This window comes from Ambystoma mexicanum, chromosome 12 (assembly GCF_040938575.1).
Source record: "Ambystoma mexicanum isolate Mex_15411 chromosome 12, UKY_AmexF1_1, whole genome shotgun sequence".
Taxonomy (NCBI): Eukaryota; Metazoa; Chordata; class Amphibia; order Caudata; family Ambystomatidae; genus Ambystoma; species Ambystoma mexicanum.
Genome location: NC_090936.1, coordinates 49,228,651 through 49,251,962, shown reverse-complemented (window position 1 = coordinate 49,251,962; position 23,312 = coordinate 49,228,651). Strand labels below are relative to the sequence as shown.

The following is a 23,312-nucleotide window of genomic DNA, read 5'->3' as shown; positions in this document are numbered from 1 at the left end:
AATAATGCAGAGGCTCTCCTACAGCAGGGATTTGAGATCTCTATATTTCATCCTAGTGCATGTACCAACTGCTACTCCCCAGTCGATAAAATCTACAATGGGGTCTAACCCGCCTGAAAATTAACACGTCACGGTGATGCAACATGGAAAATGGACACAGGTACCCCAGCGGGCTTATTGACCAGTCCCCTTGCTCGAGGCTGGCTTTGCCTTACTGCTGTCATGCAACAGCAGGGGGCATCATTAGTTTCTTAATAACCCTGAGTCACTAGCCGCCTTAATCAGTGTGCAGCGCTTCTGCCTACAATAGACGTGGCTGAGTACCTCCTTTGACTTGGATGGCTATACAGAATTATTTTGTCCATCTTCGTCCCCATTAAGGGGCCGGCCGATTGTGTGTGGATTGTGCATAGGGGCCAAAGTGGATCTTAATATATTTGATTAGTACCCAGAGAAGGCGCAATCAGAATGAAAGAACCATTCTGATTGGCCCTCGCCGAGGCATTACCCAGCCGGGAATCCCTCGGTTGGGATTCAACTGCCATTGTCCCTGGCGGGGGGCATGGCAGCCCCTGAGCCAATGAGGAGGCTCGAAGCGGGCCCATCCCCGCGCCGAGCGTCCCCACGGCTGAGAGGCTGCCTTCGCCCCCCACCAGGGACTCAGGTAAGGCTTTTGTTTTCCATTTTCCTCTGCCGGGGACCCAGGTATGTTTTTTTTTTCCCCTCCCTCCCAACCCCACTTACCTTCCTCTCTGTCTTCTTTCGGAACGGACACGCTGGGAACACTTCTGTTCCGACCACGTCTGCTCCCGATGGCCGCCATGGAAAGGGAAAACGGACTCTGATTTCCCTTTCCCGGCTGCCATTTTCTTGTTTGTTTTTTTTTCTGTGCTTTTAGTGCCCTGGTCACGCAGATATTGCGGGCCGGGGTACCATAAGCAATAGGCCCCGAGCAGCAGGGGCATTACCGACTCTGGTAATGCCCCCGCCGCTCGGGGCATATTGCTTAAATATCTCCCTACATGGACATTTCCTGGCTGTAAACATTAATAAATCCATGGGTGGTCGGGTGCCCATCCTGGTGGCAACCCTGTATGAACCTCCTGGAGGCGATACATTGGCAGAATTAATTGAAGTGGTGGAGGAGACCTTTAGAAACTGGTATACCCAGTTTCCAAAGGGTGCCATCATTTTGATGGGAGATTTTGATGTTGAATGCCTACAGAATCTGCGAGAAACTAAGAGGGATGGAAAAGAGGGAAGTGCGAGGGCTAGGTCAAGGGACTGGATGAGGGCATTGGCAGAGTTTGAGCTTACTCCTATGACGGTTAAGGATGGAGAACAGATTACGTGGTCCAATGAACTCTACAGTAGCTGTATCGACTTCATCTTTACCGACCTCCGAATTGCCAGATACAAGCCTGAGTTGGAAACTACACCCACTAAGGCTAGTGACCATGTCATGCTTTAGATGAATTGCCCTGGGCCCCAAGGAAATCATAGTGACAGCCTGTGTTTCAACCCCAAGGTTAACATTCAGGGAAACAGGCTGCGCTGGACAACTGCAAATATTCCAAAATTTAATAGGAATTTGGGGTGATGTGGCCACAGGGAAGAGGGATTAATGATGAAATGTAATGGATATCTGGGGAATTAGCAGGTTTTATTTGGTCCAAGGGAGCATAGGTACTTACTCAAGAGCAACCACTGTGTCAAGCTGGATGTTAGATTTGATCTAGGAATAGCAAAGAAAAAAAGAGAGCTTAATGCGACAGTCGGCAAAGCTAAGAGAAGCTCTTTGATAATCAGGAGGGTGAAAATGAAAACCATAGCAATTGCCAAGGCATGATACAAGAGCTGGTTGAAGGGATATAGATTCTCGGTGAATAACGCAGGCTGAACATTTATACATGTGCTGATCAGGACTCATGACACAAAGAAATGTTGGCACTTTGTGCACAGCCACAGTGCAAGTAACTTGACTAACGAGATTATTGTTATGTCAGAGGAGCAATGGGGACTTTTCACAACTAACGTATATTGGTGGTAGAGGGAATCCAACTCGATTGAGGATCCAAAGCATATGTCTGATACATTGGTAAGCACACACATCTGGGAGGCAGATTTAGTGGCAAGTATTGTTAGATCTAAAGCTTCTGGGGCCACTGGCCCTGATGGCCTATGTAATATGGTTCTAAAGAGTGACCCACAACTCTGGGCCTCACTTCTCTTTCCAGATATGTGAAACTGGAATGGTCCCTCCTTGGAAAGGTTGCATTTTAATACCAGTTCACAAGAAAGGAGCTTGTGATCAACCTCTAAACTACAGATTACTAGCAATGCTAGACTACGTTTCCCGAAACATTCGCAAATCTATTACTGGAGTTACTATCTTCCTGGGCCCAGGAGAAGGGTCTGCTGAATTTTCAGCAGACAGGATTCAGAAAGGGTTGTGGCACCACCCACTCAATCTGCGCTCTCCTAACCCTGATCTCGGACACCCAGTGTTACCCGGGAATGACGACGTAGTTGTGCTTTATAGATCATGCAGCCACTTTTGATAGCATGATAAGAACTAAGCTATGGGATAAGTTGGCCTGATAGGGTATAGACCCATCACTTTGTTTACTTCATCAAGGCACTATACAGTGACACACAGGTCAGGGTTAGATTATCCCAGGAGGGCGTGCGGTGCAGTTACTTTCCCAATAACCGAGGGTTGAAACAGGGATGCCCTCTAGCAACCATTCTTTTCAATCTTTATATATCTGAGCTACGCTAAGAACCATCCCCATTCCCTGCAGTACGGTAGTGAATGTATCACTTGTCTGACGTATGCTCTCGACATGGTGATTGTCGACCGCACACCAGTCGGCCTCCTGCGCTCCTTGGAAGCCCTTTATGTATTTGCTAGTGACCACAGACTTAGCCCCAACGCCATGAAAATGAAAATCATGACGTGTGGGAAAGGGGCTTATAGTGCTCCCTCATTTCTTTTGGAAGCTAGGGGGTGCCAAGTTAGAACAGGTATCTAAATACTAGTACCTTCATATTTGTATCAGAGCCTTTATATTTGGCGGAAGGGATAACTCATAAGGGCTTGGTACACGTGGTGGCAATTAAAAGGATCATAGATGATTATGGAAGCTGTTCGACTCAGCCTAAAATTATTGCATACACGAATTCAATCATACCAAGCGTAATATATGCTCCAGAAGTGTTCCCGGCAAGAGCACTCGCCTGGCTTCATAAGTTTGAAAGTAAGATCACTATAAGGCCTTCCAGAAAGGGTGGCAGGTGAGGCAATAAGACTGGAGCTGGGCGTTCCGTCCCTTTTAGCATTCTGGAAAATCTCAGACTGCAAGTTTTGGGCCAAAATGTACTATGGTTGCCTGGTAGAAGACACCCTGCTAAGCCAGGCAATCAAGCATTCCAATAAACATAGCAAAAGTGTATGGTCTAAGAACCTGGAGGCAATGGTGAAGTCTTATCTATTTGAGATTGGACTACAAAGTGTCCCGGATTCATGGCTGGCCTTCAATTTAGCAAAGGTAGAAGTGAAGGCCAGAAACAATGACACAGCCCAAGCTTTAAGCCATCTGGCCAAACTGCATAGGTGTGAGATCTGCTTGCAGCAAGGTTTTTCCATAAATTGGCCAAAGTCGTTTCTTATAAAGCTGCGTGCTCCGGCATTGAGTAGGTTTATCCTTTCGGTACGTTTTCAAACACTGCCGGTATTAGAAAATACTGGTGCATGGAATGGACTTCCTTGGGCTGAACGTCTCTGTAGGCTTTGCAATGAACAGGTAGAAACGCCACGACACATATTAACACAATGTGCAGCACTCACCACAGAGTATGTTAAGAGTATAATACATTTGTTCACTGCAAATCGGACCAACTGTGGAGTACAATTTTTGGAGCAGACTTACTGGTAATTGCGTCAGCGGCATTTCACATATGGCAGTTGGCAGCCATTAAATGATCACTTTAGATGTAACTAACTCATATTCGAATTTTATTATGTATGACGGGTGATGAGTTTTAATTCTGGTATTTCAGGACATGTTTTAGGGTAATAAGAAATGTATTTTAATCCACATTATGGTATGCATATGAAATGTTTTAATGTTTTGTGAGTTTTAAGATAGTGTAAAAGGTCACAGATATGTAACCAAATGCACTTAATAAGTAAAAAAATACCAAAAGAATAAGACATTTTGGTTTTCTCTTTACAGGTATTGTCCTCAGAAAGGTTAAAAGGTGTTATCCTGGAAGGTGGTCTAGGGAGTTTCCTCCTGCAAACGAGAGTCCTTGCCTCCAAAGGGGGAGTCTCTCCCGGTGAGCTCCCACTTCCCTCTACCTCTAGGAAGGGTACTGCAGAGTGGGCTCACCTCTCTAGTCTCACAGGCGTGGGCTGTCCCCTTGGGGAGAAGGGACGAATTCCAGTGATTTGTCACACTAACCAACCCTCAGTGCTGGAAGTGATGGCTTCTACTGTCATTAATATGAGTTAAATCTGCCAGATTCCAATAGAAATTGTTGAATGAAGATTGGAGCCTTGAGGGACTCGTTCACATAATATGTGGCATTAATCAGAAGCCCTGGACTTGCCCGCTTGGGAATAATATACAAATATTATTTGCCCGAATTTTGCAGTATGGAAGGCAAATGGTCTGACAAGGCAAAAAACAAATCTACAACAATCCTTTAAGAACGAGCTTTATAAAGTACTGCATGCCTCACTCTAAGTTTGAAGTACATTTGCAATTTAGATAAAATGAAGATAGATTCAAGTTGTCACTTACTCATTTAACTCTAACGCTTCGTGTGCGGCTGAAATTCTGGCTTGGGGGTTTCTTTCTCGCCAGGCTTTCTGCATTACTGGCCAACAAAAAGAACAAACATATTTCAATCTATGCAAGTAATCAATGATTAACATTCAAAAAGGTACTGTAAGAGACATTACAAAGTATGTTAATATAAGGAGGCTTTCGTGAAAAAAAAGATTAAAAAAGCTAAATGAATACTGTACAATACATGCTTTTCTCCACATTTTCAATTATACAGTGAAGTATTTCTGTGGGGTGTGAAGGACAATGGTGGGTTTATAACAGCACTAGTTCACAAGTGAAGAACAATGATTGCTGCAGTATACAAACATAATGGGCGAGATGGCCAACGATCAAAACAAGGATATGGACGGTATGTAGACAACTACGAGAGCACCGGACCTACAAGTGCAATAGAAAATGATAAATAGCTGAGAGGTACGAAAGCTCAAGATGCATAAACACATGCAAGAGGTATTTTAATATGTGAAGGAGTCTATTGGTGTAAGGATATTGAGCATTCAATGTGAGACACAAATGATGTAAATTTGCTGTATAATCAATGTCAAGGTGTGTGAGAAGAAATTAATAATAATGGGAGCATTGATGTTTGTCGATTAAGAGGTCCTTTTCAAACTTAGAAAAAATATTCTTTGCCCGAAGTGGTTCAAGGGGGCATATCTAAAAGGACTGCGGGGTGTTCCTCCCAGGCTCCAGCCTGTTTTTCACTTACTGGACAGTAGCTGCAGGCAAGGCGTGGAGGCTGTCCCCAAATGCTGAGTATGAGAAGCAGTGCAGCAGTTGGACCCGATGACGGAGAAGACGAAGGTTCCTGCAGTTCCGCACCAGCACAAGGTTCATAGATAGCAGTAACATTTAAGAACTCATGACAAAAGAATGGTCCTTCCCTAGGAGGCTGCCGGATGGCAAGAGATGAACTAAGCTGGCACAGCATAATGCCTGAACTAGATTAGTGGGCGCAGTGTCTTACACTTCGACTGCGGTACGACACAACTGGATTTTGAGGGAAGACACTGAAAAGTGCCACAATTGAGTGGTGCTTGCCTGTGTCTGTATTGACTATGCTGGACACCGGTCACCAACAGTATCCAGGAAAGACGTACAACTCTGGTGGAAAACTCAGGAAGTGTAAACAGAACAATCTCTGCAGGTTGGACTCTACAAAGTGTTACAAAATGGAGGTTGCACGAAGGTCCCTTAGTTTGAGAGAGACACGTACCGTTGCAGGAAGTAGCATGTGGAACTTGCTAAAGGTGATCGATTGACCACAGAACAGGCTTTTAGCGCCTTGTTCCCTAGAGGACACTTTATTGCCCTCACCAGGGCTATTGCGGATGTGGAGTACTCAAACAAGAACTGGAAACGTTGACATGATCAAGAGAGGGTTTATACATTGGGACTTGGGGACCAGCTAGGTGAAGAAATTAAATCTGAACAGAAATGGGTTTAAGAGTCAAAGCAGCTGGCGATCGCTGTCCAGGTCTGATATGCTGGAACAAATCTGGGAGTCAAATGAGGTGCAACTGCATTCTGAGTCAATGGGAGCCCATGAGATGGATGCAATTATCCCACGACCCAGAGGATGTGGAGGCAGAAGAGAACAGACAAAAAGGGTCACACTTCAACACAAGGATATGTATACGGTTTGCTAGGTTAGTGTCAGGCGTAAGACTGTCATTGGTGAACCCTGGGGTGGAGTTGGGAGGCGCTGTGTTACTTAAAGGGAAATTAAGGAGCGAATCCTAAAATGTCTACGCATATCTTTCCTGTTGCCCTGGAAGATCACCCGCAACAAGGCAGCACATCAGAGCCTTCTGTGAGAAGCCTCACGTTCAGAATCCTATTGGAACCAAAGAGAGAGCGCCTCTTTGCGGTACACTTCAGAGCTGAGCCAAGGAGAACCACTTGCGCCCGCAGATCCAGACTCATGTATTTGTAGCGCGGCCGCGTAGCAGCTCCCTAACACGAACTTGTGCTAACTACAATATGAGCCACATATCCAGGAGTCAGCTGCAGAGTGGCTCTAGAACATGAACTTGTGCTCCTTACACAATCCGCTTACTTATGTTGTGGCTGCGGAGCGGTTCCAACTCAGATATTGTTCCATACGGGACCCCATTGCGGGAAGGTAACAGGCCCTTGGAGAAAAAAGAGGAAGCAGGGCTTGGACTCCTTTTTATGCATTTTTCATTCTGTAAACCTTCCCAGGCGATGTAGAATAGATTAGCCACGGGGAGACCAATGGGAGAAGGAGGGGGGGCGGGGATAAAGCCAGGAAACAGCAAGGTTTGGGTGCGGTCAGAGGAGGTGGTGGTGATGTATCAAGAGACAGGAGGAAGGATGTAGGAAGAAATGTGCAGGCAACTTGTAAAAAAAAGGTGAGGTACTGGTTGGTGAGAGAAAGTGGGGCTGTGATGTGACTGTGTGTGGAAGATGTGAAAGTGGTAATGAGAGTAGGAAATGAGGGAGTGGAAGGAGGGTGACTGAGATGGAGAGCAGAATTAGTAGTAGTTGCTAGCAGTGGTATGTTAGAACGAGTAGTAGTGGTTTGGTAGTAAAAGTGGTGCAGAGAGTACTAGTGGTGTGGAGAGGGGTTAGTAGTATCAGTTTGAGAGCATAGTAGAGAGTAAGATCAGAGGATAGAGATAGATAGTAGAGAGAGGGACATTAGAGGGATAGAAAAGGCCTTGTATGGGAAAGACGGTGGGCATAGTAGTAGTAGGGAGGAGTGGGAGAGAGACATATGGAGAGAAAGATCAGCGTGTGGAAGGAGAAGACGGACCAGGGTTTTTTGAGTTTCTGGAAAGCACTACTCCTATTTCTACAACTAACCAGGGGAGCAGAGTAGGTTACACTTAGGAAGTTTCTGTGTGAGTTATATAAATAAGGCATCTGCCTTTAGGCCATCAACACCAGACCAGACTGAATGTTCCCTGCTGTCCTTCCCCTCTCCCCACAAACCCCAGTGCACACCCCCTCCCCATGCACAATACAAACCCCCAAACACATGCACCTGCTGTTTAAGGGAATGTTTAGTGGAGTGCACTGAAGGTCTATGTTTCGACTGCTTCCCAAACGTTTATTTTAAAATGAAACTATTCCAGAACGGTTTCTTTGTAAAATAAAAGTATAGGAACAGTAAAACCTAATTAAAAAAAGTAGAGGAGCACCGTTCCCAACCACTCCCGCTCACTTCGACCACTGACAGTAGGGATCAATAATCAGTAGAAAGTAACCTGGAGAGTAGGAATGGCTGGGTTCGGAAGGGACCTACTGCATCTAAATGAGTAAGAGAGAGCCTGTATGCAATCTAATAATATAAACCCTTGAACTGTCCTTGGGAGTTGGTGTATCATTGAGGCCATCTGTAACAACAACAACAAAGTGAATAAATGTGCAGAAAGGTTTCTTGCATGTACCTATAGCTACGTCCGAGAGCTCCACCTGTACAACGGCATTATGACCCTATTCATGTTGAGCAACGTTGCTAACCACTGTGCCAAACAACCACCATGGAGATCAGTGAAAAGACGCGGAGCTACACACAGCCATGGTATTCCCAACTGATCCAAGGTGGTGCACTGGGACTCAAAGCTCCCAATCTGCCCTCAGCCAGACAATTAACTCAATAGGGAATATGTAAGGGAGAAGCTAACGGCACACCCGGGAACATTAATGGAAAGACACAAAACACATGAAGAAGATCTTAGAGGGGGGATTCGTAACCAATTAAAGGGGCCTCAGAAAACATTGAAACTGCGCAACCAATGCCATATTTTATTAAATTAGGTGATGACAAATCCCTATAAATCGACTGCAAGAGAAACATGATTTGGCTCACTGAGCGCAATGGTCCACAGAGGAGGCACTGCAAAGAGGGAGCAAGAAGACTGCAGAACCTGATGAGGACCACTGAGCAGCTGCTGGACAGGTAATATTCTCCAGGAAAGATAAATAACCGTAGCCTGCTGTAGGTCATACCACAAACCTCGGGAACAGACAGAGTAGGAAAAGATTTTACCATGACTGTGCTGGGCAAGTTCACTCAGAACCTGACAGGGGCCAGGAGACACAAAGGTGAAACCAAGGCCTACTGTTGGGGTGAACCTCAGGAAATCAACCTTTGGCTGGTGAGTTAGAATAACTGGAGATTGAAAACAACCCTGGCAAGGAGAGAAGCAACACATGTTGGTACCAGTAAAACTAGTATCCTGGCAGTGGGGCATCAACATTTCAGCTGGTAATTTGTCCAGTTGCTGATATGCAGTTCTATTAGCAAAGTGTCTGAGAAGGCTGCACTTGGCCTAAAGGATAAAACATTCTGGATTAAGCAAGAATCCCTGCCCATTACCTGCCCGATCCAGAAGTCCTTGCTCACTCTGCAAGAGAGCTGGAGCCCAGGGGACCATACTTCTGTCTTCACTTTTCGTATCCTCCCCCTATCGGTTAGGGCAAACATTTTCCAGTCATGCGGGAAGTTGATTGTTTACCACAGTCACGTGACCACTGGCTTGTGCTGCCTGCAAAGAAATGTTAGCAACATTCTCCGCCCTCACTCTTACCAGAAGGGAGCCTCAGCCCAGGGGGCTACTCTGCAGTCTTCTAGGTTTGCGGCCTGGCCCTTTCTGTTAAGGCAGACATTTTCCCGTCAAGAGGGAATCTGAATGGATTCCTACTGTGCTCAAATGGCGCCCCACCCCCTTCCACCCAATATGTAGGCATCAATGGCCTGGAGTTTCAGAGAAGAGCTGCCCAGTAAAAGGTAAGGCCTGCTTCGGGCCAGTGTCGTGCATGTGCGAAATGAGCCAGAAAATATGGCGCCGATGCACGGCCATCTTGGACATTCATTTTCATTTACCGCAATGAAAGAGTAATGAAAGCTTACATTTCATGGGCTTAGCAAGTAAACATGAATTTTTGCAGTGGAGGCAAGGTCACATATTGATGTAACTGTTGAGAATAGTTGTTTTATTGTCTTCCGAAGGACAAGCCAGAAAGGGAGTCTGAGCGCTCCGCAGGTGCAGTGATAAGGGGTACCGGGAACGAAAGCAAGGATAGAAGATGGGTTTTTTCCACTTCTAGCTGGAATATTCCACTCTTTGCTCCTCATGCTTATTGTCTGCTCTTCGGCCGAGGGCAGTCTGTTAACCCATGAGGGCGGGGATCAAAAGTAGCCCATAAAGAGAATAGGTTTTCCTCTTGGAAAGCAGTTAGACTTTGGACCGGGGAAATGGTCTCCCGAGAGGTAGGACGCTCTGCTCCAGACCCCGTTAGTATGAATGATCTCTTTGCCTACCTGCTGTGGCACTAAGCAGTGTCGCGGTGGGCGAGATGAAGGCGTCTTCTGCAACTATCCTAACAGTGATGCGCTTTTTCTATGTTTATGTATAACTATGTGTTTGTTTTTCTTCATGTATGTTATGAGTGAATAAAAGGCCTATGACGAGCCATTTATATTATCATTATTACCAGCGTATTATGTGTAAATCCTTGCCTTTCTGAGTCCAATAACTGATTTTGCAAGGGTCTGGGGTGGTCTCACCACGTGGCCAAGATAAAGCAAAACAGTCGGGCAAGTCCTAGGACTACTTACTTGACTGCTGAACTACCACATGCGCCTCACTTCAGAGTGGCATCAAACACAGCCCCACACACACATTTAGCAATAAATGACAGTGCAAAGAATGTGAAGAGGATAAATGGCCATGTAATACCATCCCCACGTCATTCCAATTGTCTGGATTCATTAATTAGCAATTATAACACCACCTACAAATCACAACCAAAAGGTGGTGCTTTAGATCTAAAGCATGATATCTACTGGCAAATAATAATTAGGAGCCGTGCAGAGCAATAGATCCTCACTTGCATCGGAAGGCCGCAAATGATCTGTGTCGCAGGTGAAGAATGTTTGATGATCCTGCGCGGAAAGGTTCATATCATAGTACGTCAATGGTTCTCTTCCAGTCACCCACGTGTACCTTAAAGATAGAAAAGAAAACTTACAATATACCTGGTATTAAACACAAACAGGTAGATTCATGAATGCTGTCCACAAACAAATTACACACAACCCTGCTCAAGTCTCATCGGTACAAATGCGCTTATTTACTAAGGCTATTCTCATTTCGGCTTCTCAGAACAAGAATGAGGATATGGGAAAAGGAGACATTTGTGGAAAGGTCTGGTCTAATGTTCTTTATGCAATGATAGGCACCGATTCCCTTCTGAAAAGAGTGTTGACGCCCAATGACTGACAAAGCAAGGACAGGCAAATGGACAATCCAAATGGCATTTCATACTAGCCTGAAGCTGTGTGTAAGTGCTTCACATGCAGGACGGCCCATGCTAGTCTGAAAATAACCTCCTTGAGTGGCAGATTCCCAACACAAGCTTTCCAGAACTATCAAGTTGAGAAAATGAGTCAAGGAGACAATTTACTAAGGCAGAGAGTGGTGGGAACCTCCCTCTGCAATGGCCCCGCTGCCCCTCTCAAACTTGAGCCGGACCATCTGAAGTTCCGGAAGCAGCTCAAAAATGTTCCTCTTTTCCTCTGCTTTCTCTCTCCCTCCCTTGCTGACCTACCTGTCTGCTGTACCGACTGGTTGCTTGGCTACCTTCACAGTCTCACTGGGTACCAGGCCCTTTCTTGATCAGTCACCCTTGCACTGCCTCTGGGCCTACCACACACTTAGGGGCTGTAACTGTAACCCTAGAGTCCCTTGTTCTCCTTGCTTCCCTGGCTGCACTTACTCAGAGCACTGCTGTCCCGTTTTCCCTTCCCTTCCCTTCCCTTCCCTTCCCTTCCCTTCCCTTCCCCTCCCCTCCCCTCTCCTCCCCTCTCCTCTCCTCTCCTCTCCTCTACCTTGCACTTCTCGTGCTCGCACTATCTGAATGACACAAGGCCTAGTCAGATTGTTTTTTTTGTCCCCCCTCTGTCCTCCCTCCCTTGTCTTATCGCGTCTACAAACACTTGTGTACAGGCGCGTTATAAATGACTTATATCATATCATAACAATAGGATGCAATTCTGCTCAACCTGACAGCATCTACTCTGCATGCCCCTGTTAAGCCAGTCCATTTGAAAGTTTCCTTACATGTTATTTTTATATTCATTTTCAATACATTTTCAACTTTTTAAGAAATTTTTATCACAGGACTTAAAAGGTTTCTGGTGGTCATTGGTTGACAGGCTGGCAGACGGGTGCACTTTAATAAGCTGGGCTCAATATCGCCACAGCTGTATTTCAGAGGTGGAAGATGGGAAAATGGGTGTGTAAACTATTGGTAAAACTGCACACATGGCTCTTTCATTAAAGAAATGCCCCCAATGAATTAAGAGTGGCAGCAAAGCTTTAAACTTCACCTGGCCCACATGCAAAATGAAACATGTTAACTATGAAGGCAACTTCTGCAGCACCACCTTCCTGCTAAATCCCGACTGGCACAGCAGACAAGGTTTGGTGCACATATTCCTCAATCTGGAGCAGGACAGCATCACCACCTATAGACCTGTAGCCCTCATCAGAAGCAATGAGGAAGAGAGCAGCATGTTTTTTTAATTGTTTTGCTTCACTTCAGCCCGCTAGGCATTTTCTAGCAAATATCAGGGAGTTCATTAAGGAGCAAAAGTATAGAGAAGTGAGTTACTAAAGGTCCCTCCAACAGGAGCCCAAAAAGAGAAACCTCTAGAGGTGTAGCACCATGGGACATTGCAGTGGTGGCTCTGTCGCTTTCAAGGCACTATCCGCTAATCACTGTGTGTTTCTGCAGCTGGAAAGTGGCCAGGATCACACAACCCTTCTCACTTTAGGTGCTAGTGCAGCCTAAGTAGGTCAGATCCCAATGTCACCATAGGGAACTGTTTCCTCAGAGCCTCTGGCACCTCTGTCCCCCAAAGTTCTAAAGTGCACTTCCCAAAGCTCCGGTTATGGTGAGGACCCTCCAATGGCAACTACCTGCTCCTTGACAGCTGTCCACCATTCCACATATTAAAACCCTCTGCAGGCTGTTGGGGAACTACAATGAGGATATGCAAATCTCTAAGGCAGCTAAGGTGCGGGTAATCCTAAGAGTTCGAGCTAAGAGCCCTTTGAATTTCAAACTACAGTCTTTCCCCAGGGTGCAGGCAATCCTTCGGAACTGCAGAAAACCGGTTGTCTTTCTAGTCTCTGGTTTGTACAGGAAGAAATTGTTTTCAGTTGCCGAAATCTATATATATATAAAACAAATTTGTGTTTATTTGTGGGGTTGTATGTGGCGTTGATCTTGGGGAAGTAACTCCACATGAACAGTGAGGTCTGGCGTCATGAATTTAGCATGGAATATTCTTTATTTCATTGCTGAATTAACGCAACTATTTCTAGCCCTATAGGTCACCCTGTTGCGAGATTAATAATGTTTTGGTTTTTCAGCTTTCCGTTTTCTGGTGTTCCGCCGCCATCTACAGGTCATTTGGAGAAAGTGCTCATCATTGCGCTGAACAGGTGTTTGTGTTTGTTATCTTGTTTTTTTTTTAAAAGAGAGTGAGTGTGTCTTTCTTTTCATTGATTTGTTTGGCAATAAACTCGATACATGTTCATTTCACTAATTAATTGAACACCACATTTCTATTTACCTCCAATTAAAATTCTCACATAATATCATATTTGTATGCTTACTCTGATTATTTGCAGTGTGTGTATGGTAGGGAAAATTGGCCACCACTGCTCAGAACATTGCAAATAATCAGCAAATATGATACTCATGTGAGAATAAATATCGGAGATAAATAAACATTTGGTGTTCAATTAGTGAAATTAACATGTATTATCGCGTTTTAACTTTGTGGCAAACAACAATATTTGTTCATCCTTTTGGGGGGAATATGAAAACAAATCAGAGAATGGCCATCCTGGGAGAAGCTGGGTACTTAGGCTAGTACCCCATAAAATTAAAGGAAATTAGCCAATGTAACAGAGTATTGGGCAGCAATTTCAGGCATAGTGAAAGAGCATGTGTTCAGAAAAAAAGAAGATAGCCAGGGAATGGAGAAGAGGAGTTAAGCTCACAGCAGATATCTAAGATGGTTCTCTCAGCAATCCCTCAGACAGACAGTGGGAGAGACAGGGATCTGGCTGAGCAAAACGCATCTGCTGATCTGAAATCAGGGGTTTGTCTTCCCAAGAAACAGCCATGAGCTGCTGAGACAAGCTGTAGAGAACATGGTAGAGGAAGGTAGCTACTGGCCCTATGCCAAATAGGGCAGCTCACCTGTCCATTGGCACTGCCATTGTCTGTGAGGCCCACATGCACCTCATGCCTTGGCAGATATGGCAAGTTGCAAGGGGTGGGATACTGTGAAACATTGGGGAGGAACATAGAGGTAATGATGCACCTTGTTTCTTTGCTTGACCCTTACTACTTGCTTTCTTTTTTCCTTTGGCATTTAGGGGTCCGAGAGCCCTCTGTCCAACCTGGAGCTGCACACTACTTATATGATGGAGGCTATGGGGCTCTGATAGGGCCTAGCACACCTGGGGCTACTTAGCTGTTGTCAGGGTAGACCCTTGCTCCCTGGCATACCTCTCAACATTCAGAGCCTTGATAGCCTTGTTTGGATGGGTGGCTGAGTAGGCACCTAAGCAATTTAGTTGATCTGTGGCTAACGGTCAGTGCAATGCAAAGAGAGGGACCAGTACCTCTTGTGAATCTTAGGTTGCAGATAATTGCGAGTAGGGAAGAAGAGAGAAGACCAATTGTAATATGTGCACAGGGTCAGGGACTCAAAATAAAACAGCTTACTATGGGGGTAGGAGAACTAGTGGGTCTGATGTGGAGTGGGGTACACGTCTGTGATCCAGTGTGAAAACTCATGATCCCTTAAGTCTGGGAAGAATCTTCTCATCCTGCTGGTGACTCTGCCTTCCTCGTGTTCACCTCACACGAGCTTGTCTTACCACATGGGTTCTGGGACTTTGGCCTCAAATTTCTTTGGCACCAGGAGGTGGTATCAGGTCCAGCCATAACTGCGGCTGGTAGTGTCATCTCCCATGGCAGCTCTGATCCATTGATTTGCCACAAAAGCTACAAATCCTGGCAGGGCTTGCAGTATCTGACATGATGACTTGGCCCGCCATGCCATCAGGATGGCAGCCTTCACCCTCATAACAGAAGCGATCCATCAGTCTGGCGCTTAACAATAAGGATCACAGTTGATCTCTCAGCTTGTTCTCAGATCAGACTGTACTGGATGGGTGCCACCCATTTGTTCTGGACCTGCCTCACTGCAGGCTGGTTTCACTGTCATGTTGCTTGTCTTTGTCCTGACCATTTAGTCTGCCCCTGGTTTTGCCTAACCGCCTACTGGGTTTACTGCACTGCTGCCTACCTGTATACCAACCATTTTGACTAGCCATCACCATGCCCCTGATGCCATTAGTCTGTTTGCAACCCGGATCTTTTTCTATACTTGCTGCCCTGCGTGGCTGCTTTTCTGTATATCACTAGTCCTCATTACTGGTTCAGGAGGAGACTGCAAGTGGGTGCGGGGGGTCCCCTTTTCACTATGGGTAATGCCTTCTACCACAGCCCCTCTTGTGCCCTTCTTTGAGACCGATTAATTCCTCGTTACTCTGACACCATTCCACTTCTGGTTTGGGTGCCTTCTCCCCTTTGCTGTATTCCTTTATCTACAACTCCCTCTGGATGTGGACTCTTCTCCCTTCACTCAGCGTCCTTATGCTGTGATGCCCTATCCCATGAAGAATACAGTTTTCTTTATGTTGTCCTTATGGGTGTTGGGTTCAGGGGTCCACTGCCACGCGAGGGGGGGGGTGTGTGTGGTTGGGGTCAGGGGCCCACTGCCACGCCGGGGGGGGGGTGGTTGGGGTCAGGGGTCCACTGCCACGCCGGGGTGTGTGTGGTTGGGTTCAGGGGTCCACGCCGGGGTGGGGGTGTGTGTGTTTGGGTTCAGGGGTCCACTGCCACGCCGGGGGGGGGTGTGGTGGGGGTGGTTCAGGGGTCCACTGCCACGCGCGTGGGGGTGGTTCAGGGGTCCACTGCCATGCGCAGGGGGGGGTGGTTCAGGGGTCCACTGCCATGCGCAGGGGGGGGGGGTGGTTCAGGGGTCCACTGCCATGCGCAGGGAGGGGGTGGTGGTTCAGGGGTCCACTGCCACGCGCAGGGGGGGTGGTGGTTCAGGGGTCCACTGCCACGCGCAGGGGGGGGGGGTGGTTCAGGGGTCCACTGCCACGCCGGGGGGGGGGGGGTGGTTGGGGTCAGGGGTCCACTGCCACGCCGGGGTGTGTGTGGTTGGGTTCAGGGGTCCACGCCGGGGTGGGGGTGTGTGTGTTTGGGTTCAGGGGTCCACTGCCACGCCGGGGGGGGGGGTGTGGTGGGGGTGGTGGTGGTGGTGGTGGTGGTTCAGGGGTCCACTGCCACGCGCGTGGGGGTGGTTCAGGGGTCCACTGACACGCGCAGGGGGGGGGGTGGTGGTTCAGGGGTCCACTGCCACGCGCAGGGGGGGGTGGTGGTTCAGGGGTCCACTGCCACGCGCAGGGGGGGGGGGTGGTGGTTCAGGGGCCCACTGCCACGCCGGGGGGGGGGGGGGTGGTTGGGGTCAGGGGTCCACTGCCACGCCGGGGTGGGGGTGGTTGGGGTCAGGGGTCCACTGCCACGCCGGGGTGGGGGTGGTTGGGGTCAGGGGTCCACTGCCACGCCGGGGTGGGGGTGGTTGGGTTCAGGGGTCCACGCCGGGGGGGGGGTGTGTGTGTGTTTGGGTTCAGGGGTCCACTGCCACGCCGGGGGGGGGGGTGTGGTGGGGGTGGTTCAGGGGTCCACTGCCACGCGCAGGGGGGGTGGTTCAGGGGTCCACTGCCACGCGCAGGGGGGGTGGGTGGTTCAGGGGTCCACTGCCACGCGCGCGGGGGTGGGGGGTTCAGGGGTCCACTGCCACGCGCGCGGGGGGTTCAGGGGTCCACTGCCACGCGCGCGGGGGGTTCAGGGGTCCACTGCCACGCGCGCGGGGGGTTCAGGGGTCCACTGCCACGCGCGCGGGGGGTTCAGGGGTCCACTGCCACGCGCGCGGGGGTGGGGGGTTCAGGGGTCCACTGCCACGCGCGCGGGGGTGGGGGGTTCAGGGGTCCACTGCCACGCGCGCGGGGGTGGGGGGTTCAGGGGTCCGCGGGGGTGGGGGGTTCAGGGGTCCACTGCCGCGGGGGTGGGGGGTTCAGGGGTCCACTGCCGCGGGGGTGGGGGGTTCAGGGGTCCACTGCCGCGGGGGTGGGGGGTTCAGGGGTCCACTGCCGCGGGGGTGGGGGGTTCAGGGGTCCACTGCCGCGGGGGTGGGTGGTTCAGGGGTCCACTGCCGGGTGGGTGGGTGGGTGGTTGGTTGGTTGGTTGGTTGGTTGGTTGGTTCAGGGGTCCACTGCCACGCGCGCGGGGGTGGGTGGTTGGTTGGTTCAGGGGTCCACTGCCGCGCGCGGGGGTGGGTGGTTGGTTCAGGGGTCCACTGCCGCGCGGGGGGGGGGGGTGGTTCAGGGGTCCACTGCCACGCGCGGGGGGGGTGGTTCAGGGGTCCACTGCCACGCGCGGGGGGGGGTGGTGGTGGTGGTTCAGGGGTCCACTGCCACGCGCGGGGGGGGGGGTGGTGGTGGTGGTGGTGGTGGTGGTTCAGGGGTCCACTGCCACGCGCGGGGGGGGGGGTGGTGGTTCAGGGGTCCACTGCCATGCGCGGGGGGGGTGGTGGTTCAGGGGTCCACTGCCACGCGCGGGGGGGGTGGTGGTTCAGGGGTCCACTGCCACGCGCGGGGGGGGGTGGTTCAGGGGTCCACTGCCACGCGCGGGGGGGGGGGGTGGTTCAGGGGTCCACTGCCACGCGCGGGGGGGGGGGTGGTTCAGGGGTCCACTGCCACGCGCGGGGGGGTGGTGGTTCAGGGGTCCACTGCCACGCGCGGGGGGGGGTGGTTCAGGGGTCCACTGCCACGCGCGGGGGGGGGTGGTTCAGGGGTCCACTGCCACGCGCGGGGGGGGTGGTTCAGGGGTCCACTGCCACGCGCGGGGGGGGTGGTTCAGGGGTCCACTGCCACGCGCGGGGGGGGGGGTGGTGGTTCAGGGGTCCACTGCCACGCGCGGGGGGGGTGGTTCAGGGGTCCACTGCCACGCGGGGGGGTGGTTCAGGGGTCCACTGCCACGCGCGGGGGGGGTGGTTCAGGGGTCCACTGCCACGCGCAGGGGGGGGGTGGTTCAGGGGTCCACTGCCACGCGCAGGGGGGGGTGGTTCAGGGGTCCACTGCCACGCGCGAGGGGGTGGTGGTGGTGGTGGTGGTTCAGGGGTCCACTGCCACGCGCGAGGGGGTGGTGGTTCAGGGGTCCACTGCCACGCGCGGGGGGGGGTGTGTGTGTTCAGGGGTCCACTGCCACGCGCGGGGGGGGGTGTGTGTGTGTTCAGGGGTCCACTGCCACGCGCGGGGGGGGGTGTGTTCAGGGGTCCACTGCCACGCGCGGGGGGGGTGTGTGTGTGTGTTCAGGGGTCCACTGCCACGCGCGGGGGGGGGGGGGGTGTGTTCAGGGGTCCACTGCCACGCGCGGGGGGGTGTGTTCAGGGGTCCACTGCCACGCGCGGGGGGGGGTGTGTGTTCAGGGGTCCACTGCCACGCGCGGGGGGGGGTGTGTGTTCAGGGGTCCACTGCCACGCGCGGGGGGAGTGTGTGTTCAGGGGTCCACTGCCACGCGCGGGGTGGGTGTGTGTTCAGGGGTCCACTGCCACGCGCGGGGGGGGTGTGTGTTCAGGGGTCCACTGCCACGCGCAGGGTGTGTTCAGGGGTCCACTGCCACGCGCGGGGTGGGGTGTGTGTTCAGGGGTCCACTGCCACGCGCAGGGTGTGTTCAGGGGTCCACTGCCACGCGCGGGGTGTGTTCAGGGGTCCACTGCCACGCGCGGGGTGTGTTCAGGGGTCCACTGCCACGCGCGGGGTGTGTTCAGGGGTCCACTGCCACGCGCGGGGTGTGTTCAGGGGTCCACTGCCACGCGCGGGGTGTGTTCAGGGGTCCACTGCCACGGGGGGGGGGGGGGTGGTGGTTCAGGGGTCCACTGCCACGCACGGGGGTGGTGGGGGTGGTGGTGGTGGTGGTGGTGGTGGTTCAGGGGTCCACTGCCACGCGCGAGGGGGTGGTGGTGGTTCAGGGGTCCACTGCCACGCGCGAGGGGGTGGTGGTTCAGGGGTCCACTGCCACACGCGAGGGGGTGGTGGTTCAGGGGTCCACTGCCACGCGCGAGGGGGTGGTGGTTCAGGGGTCCACTGCCACGCGCGGGGGGGGGTGGTGGTGGTTCAGGGGTCCACTGCCACGCGCGGGGGGGGTGGTGGTGGTTCAGGGGTCCACTGCCACGCGCGGGGGGGGTGGTGGTGGTTCAGGGGTCCACTGCCGCGCGGGGGGGGGTGGTGGTGGTGGTTCAGGGGTCCACTGCCACGCGCGGGGGGGGGGGTGGTGGTGGTTCAGGGGTCCACTGCCACGCGCGGGGGGGGGGGGGGTGGTGGTGGTTCAGGGGTCCACTGCCACGCGCGCGGGGGGGGTGGTTCAGGGGTCCACTGCCACGCGCGCGGGGGGGGTGGTTCAGGGGTCCACTGCCACGCGCGGGGGGGGTGGTTCAGGGGTCCACTGCCACGCGCGGGGGGGTGGTTCAGGGGTCCACTGCCACGCGCGGGGGGGGGGTGGTTCAGGGGTCCACTGCCACGCGCGGGGGGGGGGGGTGGTTCAGGGGTCCACTGCCACGCGCGGGGGGGGGGGTGGGTTCAGGGGTCCACTGCCACGCGCGGGGGGGGTGGTTCAGGGGTCCACTGCCACGCGCGGGGGGGGGTGGGTTCAGGGGTCCACTGCCACGCGCGGGGGGGGGGGGTGGGTTCAGGGGTCCACTGCCACGCGCGGGGGGGGGTGGGTTCAGGGGTCCACTGCCACGCGCGGGGGGGGGGGGGTGGGTTCAGGGGTCCACTGCCACGCGCGGGGGGGGTTCAGGGGTCCACTGCCACGCGCGGGGGGGGTTCAGGGGTCCACTGCCACGCGCGGGGGGGGTTCAGGGGTCCACTGCCACGCGCGGGGGGGTTCAGGGGTCCACTGCCACGCGCGGGGGGGGTTCAGGGGTCCACTGCCACGCGCGGGGGGGGTTCAGGGGTCCACTGCCACGCGCGGGGGGGGGTGGGGTTCAGGGGTCCACTGCCACGCGCGGGGGGGGGGGGGTGGGGTTCAGGGGTCCACTGCCACGCGCGGGGGGGGGGGGGTTCAGGGGTCCACTGCCACGCGCGGGGGGGGGGGTGGGGTTCAGGGGTCCACTGCCACGCACGGGGGGGGGGGTGGTTCAGGGGTCCACTGCCACGCACGGGGGGGGGGGTGGTTCAGGGGTCCACTGCCACGCGCGGGGGGGGGGGGGGGGGTGGTGGTGGTTCAGGGGTCCACTGCCACGCGCGGGGGGGGTGGTTCAGGGGTCCACTGCCACGCGCGGGGGGGGGTGGTTCAGGGGTCCACTGCCACGCGCGGGGGGGGGTGGTTCAGGGGTCCACTGCCACGCGCGGGGGGGGGTGGTTCAGGGGTCCACTGCCACGCGCGGGGGGGGTGGTTCAGGGGTCCACTGCCACGCGCGGGGGGGGTGGTTCAGGGGTCCACTGCCACGCGCGGGGGGGGTGGTTCAGGGGTCCACTGCCACGCGCGGGGGGGGGGTGGTTCAGGGGTCCACTGCCACGCGCGGGGGGGGTGGTTCAGGGGTCCACTGCCACGCGCGGGGGGGGTGGTTCAGGGGTCCACTGCCACGCGCGGGGGGGGTGGTTCAGGGGTCCACTGCCACGCGCGGGGGGGGGTGGTTCAGGGGTCCACTGCCACGCGCGGGGGGGGTGGTTCAGGGGTCCACTGCCACGCGCGGGGGGGGTGGTTCAGGGGTCCACTGCCACGCGCGGGGGGGGGTGGTTCAGGGGTCCACTGCCACGCGCGGGGGGGGTGGTTCAGGGGTCCACTGCCACGCGCGGGGGGGGTGGTTCAGGGGTCCACTGCCACGCGCGGGGGGGGTGGTTCAGGGGTCCACTGCCACGCGCGGGGGGGGGGTGGTTCAGGGGTCCACTGCCACGCGCGGGGGGGTGGTTCAGGGGTCCACTGCCACGCACGGGGGGGGGTGGTTCAGGGGTCCACTGCCACGCACGGGGGGGGGTGGTTCAGGGGTCCACTGCCACGCGCGGGGGGGGTGGTTCAGGGGTCCACTGCCACGCGCGGGGGGGGTGGTTCAGGGGTCCACTGCCACGCGCGGGGGGGGTGGTTCAGGGGTCCACTGCCACGCGCGGGGGGGGTGGTTCAGGGGTCCACTGCCACGCGCAGGGGGGGGTGGTTCAGGGGTCCACTGCCACGCGCGGGGGGGGGTGGTTCAGGGGTCCACTGCCACGCGCGGGGGGGGTGGTTCAGGGGTCCACTGCCACGCGCGGGGGGGGTGGTTCAGGGGTCCACTGCCACGCGCGGGGGGGGTGGTTCAGGGGTCCACTGCCACGCGCGGGGGGGGTGGTTCAGGGGTCCACTGCCACGCGCGGGGGGGGTGGTTCAGGGGTCCACTGCCACGCGCGGGGGGGGTGGTTCAGGGGTCCACTGCCACGCGCGGGGGGGGTGGTTCAGGGGTCCACTGCCACGCGCGGGGGGGGTGGTTCAGGGGTCCACTGCCACGCGCGGGGGGGGTGGTTCAGGGGTCCACTGCCACGCGCGGGGGGGGTGGTTCAGGGGTCCACTGCCACGCGCGGGGGGGGTGGTTCAGGGGTCCACTGCCACGCGCGGGGGGGGTGGTTCAGGGGTCCACTGCCACGCGCGGGGGGGGGTGGTTCAGGGGTCCACTGCCACGCGCGGGGGGGGTGGTTCAGGGGTCCACTGCCACGCGCGGGGGGGTGGTTCAGGGGTCCACTGCCACGCGCGGGGGGGGTGGTTCAGGGGTCCACTGCCACGCGCGGGGGGGGGGTGGTTCAGGGGTCCACTGCCACGCGCGGGGGGGGGTGGTTCAGGGGTCCACTGCCACGCGCGGGGGGGGTGGTTCAGGGGTCCACTGCCACGCGCGGGGGGGTGGTTCAGGGGTCCACTGCCACGCGCGGGGGGGGTGGTTCAGGGGTCCACTGCCACGCGCGGGGGGGGTGGTTCAGGGGTCCACTGCCACGCGCGGGGGGGGTGGTTCAGGGGTCCACTGCCACGCGCGGGGGGGGTGGTTCAGGGGTCCACTGCCACGCGCGGGGGGGGTGGTTCAGGGGTCCACTGCCACGCGCGGGGGGGGTGGTTCAGGGGTCCACTGCCACGCGCGGGGGGGGTGGTTCAGGGTCCACTGCCACGCGCGGGGGGTGGTTCAGGGGTCCACTGCCACGCGCGGGGGTGGTTCAGGGGTCCACTGCCACGCGCGGGGGTGGTTCAGGGGTCCACTGCCACGCGCGGGGGTGGTTCAGGGGTCCACTGCCACGCGCGGGGGTGGTTCAGGGGTCCACTGCCACGCGCGGGGGTGGTTCAGGGGTCCACTGCCACGCGCGGGGGTGGTTCAGGGGTCCACTGCCACGCGCGGGGGTGGTTCAGGGGTCCACTGCCACGCGCGGGGGTGGTTCAGGGGTCCACTGCCACGCGCGGGGGTGGTTCAGGGGTCCACTGCCACGCGCAGGGGTGGTTCAGGGGTCCACTGCCACGCGCAGGGGTGGTTCAGGGGTCCACTGCCACGCGCAGGGGTGGTTCAGGGGTCCACTGCCACGCGCAGGGGTCCACTGCCACGCGCGGGGGTGGTTCAGGGGTCCACTGCCACGCGCGGGGGTGGTTCAGGGGTCCACTGCCACGCGCGGGGGGGGTGGTTCAGGGGTCCACTGCCACGCGCGGGGGGGGGTGGTTCAGGGGTCCACTGCCACGCGCGGGGGGGGGTGGTTCAGGGGTCCACTGCCACGCGCGGGGGGGGTGGTTCAGGGGTCCACTGCCACGCGCGGGGGGGGGGTGGTTCAGGGGTCCACTGCCACGCGCGGGGGGGGTGGTTCAGGGGTCCACTGCCACGCGCGGGGGGGGGTGGTGGTGGTTCAGGGGTCCACTGCCACGCGCGGGGGGGGGTGGTTCAGGGGTCCACTGCCACGCGCGGGGGGGTGGTTCAGGGGTCCACTGCCACGCGCGGGGGGGTGGTTCAGGGGTCCACTGCCACGCGCGGGGGGGGGTGGTTCAGGGGTCCACTGCCACGCGCGGGGGGGGGGGGTGGTTCAGGGGTCCACTGCCACGCGCGGGGGGGGTGGTTCAGGGGTCCACTGCCACGCGCGGGGGGGGTGGTTCAGGGGTCCACTGCCACGCGCGGGGGGGGGGTGGTTCAGGGGTCCACTGCCACGCGCGGGGGGGGGGGTGGTGGTTCAGGGGTCCACTGCCACGCACGGGGGGGGGGTCCCGGGGGCCCGGGGGGGGGTGGTTCAGGGGTCCACTGCCACGCGCGGGGGGGGGGGTGGTTCAGGGGTCCAC

General features: G+C 55.4%; 1 protein-coding gene across 6 annotated transcripts in view; it reads right to left on the bottom strand.

Moving 5' to 3' along the window:
- The window catches only part of ST7 (suppression of tumorigenicity 7), a 596,792-nt gene that overhangs the window by 353,703 nt on the left and 219,777 nt on the right, over positions 1–23,312 (bottom strand). For all 6 annotated transcript variants that reach the window (XM_069627934.1, XM_069627935.1, XM_069627938.1 and 3 more), the window contains 2 exons: positions 10,719–10,834; positions 4,809–4,884 (listed from right to left, as the gene is read on the bottom strand). In XM_069627934.1, the coding sequence (XP_069484035.1) occupies positions 4,809–4,884; positions 10,719–10,834 (192 nt within the window). The remainder of the gene's footprint in view (positions 1–4,808; positions 4,885–10,718; positions 10,835–23,312) is intronic.